Genomic DNA, 3,496 nt, shown 5'->3' with positions numbered 1-3,496 from the left:
CATACTAAGAAACATTGTCCAAACGCTGCTGGCACATCTACTCAAAATTGATGTATTTTTTTCTTTTAATTTAGTGTAATTTTATTTTAATGTATTAATATAATTTTCTTATTATTAATATTAAAATTATTATTATTATTAAAATTACTATTTTTAATGTATTTATGCTTATATGTTAATGTATTTTTATTTTATTTTATTAATAGAATTTTCTTTTTATTATTATTATTAAAATTAGTATTATTATTATTTTTATTATTATAATAATTATTAAAAGTTATATAATATTATTAAATTAATTATTTTTATTATTTATAATAATATTTTGTATTTTTTAATGTTATAATTATTTTTAAAATATTTAATACTAATAAATATAATATACACAATATAATATACCCAATAATAAATAACAAAATTCAACAAAAAAAAAATGAAGCAAGTAGGAGGTCGCATCTCCAGGATGCGACCATCTAGTGAGGTTCAAATTGTTTTTTCTTCAGGAGGTCGCATCCCCAGGTTGCGATCTGGGGCTAAAAAGTAATGCATTTTGGTATTATTTTTTAGAAGTGGGGCAATCTGGTATTAAAATTAAAAAAAGAAGATATTTGTATAAAAAACCCGATATACAAAAACTTATTTTTTCCTTCGGAAAACAAAAAAAAAAATATATGTATTGACCGTTTTAATTTAAAATTTGAAATTATTTTAAAACAAAGCAAACTATTAAATTTAAAATAAAAATCTTTATATATATTTGCTTTTTAAAATTCAAAATCACTTTTAATTTAAAAATTGAGTTATCTATTGAATTTTACATGTGATACACTTAATAAAATTCTAAACTTTTATTAAAAGGAAAATTAAGAAGAAAATAACAATAGTTTGAATCAAATAAAAAGAATACTGAATAAAAGATATATAAATAAAATATAGAGATTAGATGATTTTTTTCAACAAAAATAGAATGCAAATATGTCACATGATTAACTTGACATCTTAATTATATTGGCACCGCAAGTCAATCACCTATCAATTGCAGTATTAATAAAATAAAATATAAAATTATTGGGGAACTAAAACAAAACCCAAGAAAGCAATCTTAATGAATGCAAACTACTCTCTCGTTAAAAATATTTTCAAAAAAATCCACGTGGATAAAATCATAGTGAAGAAAATAGAGTGTAGTAAACGTCTCCAAAAATCAACGGAACCTATATTCACCAAGATTAGTCTTGTTTCTATTGAAAATATTTGACATATTAGAAGGAAAAGTGATCACTAATGAGTGTTAACAATACAAAGTTCTAAATTAATTATCATTTTAGCATTTTGATTACCCTATCTATAGATATGAGAGATAATAAATCTCATTCTTTTAATCATCTCAAGACAATTAAACAATGTAGGAGCTCTCCTTTCACCAACCAAATCCAAATTTTTCACATCATTTCACCAAATTGAGCTCTCCTTTCCACCATCCCCAATTTTCACACCACCCACCCATACTTAAATTTTAATATTTTGTAATATAAGCAATTTTTTCACTCTTCACCCTCCGCACCTATTTTTTTTAGTAGTGTATGTTGAATTTGTGGATTTCATTAATTAATAAATTAAAATACAATGTCAAATATTTTTTTTTATCTTAATACATTTATTTAAAAATATGAATAATAATAATTTAATTGGGTTATATTTGATAATGACTTGTGATTATTGGGGAGGTCTTTTGGTTAAACCTATTAGTCAATATAGTTTGTTAGTTATTAGCTATATTTTAGTTTAGTTAGTTGTATTTTGTACCTTACTACCAGTTTAGGTTCTATATATATAAACTCCACTCTTTTGTAATTAATTAATTCCAATAATAATAATCAATATATTATTCAATAAACTCCCCTCTTGATTACCAATTAATATGGTATCAGATTAAAACCAAACTTTTATGCCTCAATTCCTTTCCAAATTTTAGCGTTTTCCCCAAATTCACCCTTTCCAAAACATATTCCTTTCAATTCCTCGCATCGTCTCTCATGGAGATTAACAACAATGATTCCTCTTCTGATTCCGATCAACAAAGCTCCATCTAACAAGACTCCACCCAATCAAAAGATGTTGCTTTGAATCCACATAGCCCTTATTACTTCCACCCTGACAAGAATCCCAACGTTGTTTTGGTTGCCCCACCGTTAAATGATTCAAACTATTATAATTGGATCCCAACAATGAAATGCACACTTTCATCAAAGAAAAAGATTCAGTTCATCAACGGTTTGCTTATTCAACCTTCTTATTCATATCTCGATCACGATCTTTGGGATCGCACCAACAACATGGTGATTTCTTGGATCACCAGGACTTTATCACATGTTTCACAAAGCATCATTTTCATCGACTCTGCCTTTGATCTATGGTCCGATTTATGTGATAGGTTCACCAAAGATAATCATTTCTGTCTTTTTGATCTTCTCCGCGACCTTCACTCAATTAAACAAGGAGATTGCAATTTATCGACTTTCTTTATCAATCTTAAGATTCTTTGGGATGAACTTGAAGATTTACGCCCTACACCTTCGTGTACTTGCTATGTTCCCTGCACATGCAAACTGACCATCGTTGTTCGAAGCTTCAAAGATCAAGAATACGTCACTTGCTTCCTCAAAGGATTGAATGACAATTATTCCAATATTCGCACTAAAATTCTTCTCATGGAGAACTTACCCTCCATTATCAAGGTATATTCTTTGGTTGCTCAACAAGAACCTACATCCAATCCATCTCCTCCAAACTCTGATGTTGTCAGTGTGAATTATGGAACTACCAATTATCGTAATACACAACAAGTTGGACGTGGTAGAGTACGTCCTCAACCAAAGTCTCAAATGTTCTGCACACATTGCCATAAAACCAATCACACAGTGGATTCTTGCTACTTCGAACATGGCTTTTCTCTTGGGAACCATTTAAATAAAAACCATAATCATAATTCACTTCCTCCTTTTGAAATCAAGTCTACTTCACCATCCAATTCAATTCTAGAAGACCACTCTCCTTCAATTTCAAGGGAAGATTATCATTACTTGGTTAATCTTCTTCAGTCATCGAAAAAGGAGACTCACAACAAGAAAACATAGATTTTGTGAGGGCCAAAAGCCCTCACAAAGGGGAAAAAACAGCCACAAAGTAGGCATTTGTGGCGGCCTTAGGCAGCCACAAATAAGGTGGTCACAAACCTTTGTGGCGGCCAAAACGGCCACAAAGTGTGAAAATTTCGTTGTCTTTTGTGAGGGCAAAAGCCGTAAAAAACGCCTGATTTTGTGAGGGCATAGGCCGCCACAAATGCTTTCCTTTGTGAGGGTTTAGGCCGCCACAAAGGATGTTCCAGATTAAAAAATAAATATTTTGTGAGGGCTTAGGCCGCCACAAAATATTAATTTTATTAAAAAATTATTTTATTAAATTCGAATTAATAATAAAAAATAATATTATATAT

General features: G+C 29.4%; 1 protein-coding gene across 1 annotated transcript; it reads left to right on the top strand.

The window, feature by feature from the left end:
• The first annotated feature begins 2,228 nt into the window (after nt 1-2,228).
• Nucleotides 2,229-3,137, top strand: LOC101489633 (uncharacterized). The gene has a single exon (XM_004499964.1). It carries the CDS (start codon nt 2,229-2,231, stop codon nt 3,135-3,137), a length of 909 nt encoding a protein of 302 aa, XP_004500021.1.
• The last annotated feature ends 359 nt before the right edge of the window (nt 3,138-3,496 follow it).

This window comes from Cicer arietinum, chromosome 5, assembly GCF_000331145.2.
Source record: "Cicer arietinum cultivar CDC Frontier isolate Library 1 chromosome 5, Cicar.CDCFrontier_v2.0, whole genome shotgun sequence".
Lineage (NCBI taxonomy): Eukaryota > Viridiplantae > Streptophyta > Magnoliopsida > Fabales > Fabaceae > Cicer > Cicer arietinum.
The sequence above is the reverse complement of the archived record's forward strand: the minus strand, read 5'-3'. Positions and strand labels throughout refer to the sequence as shown.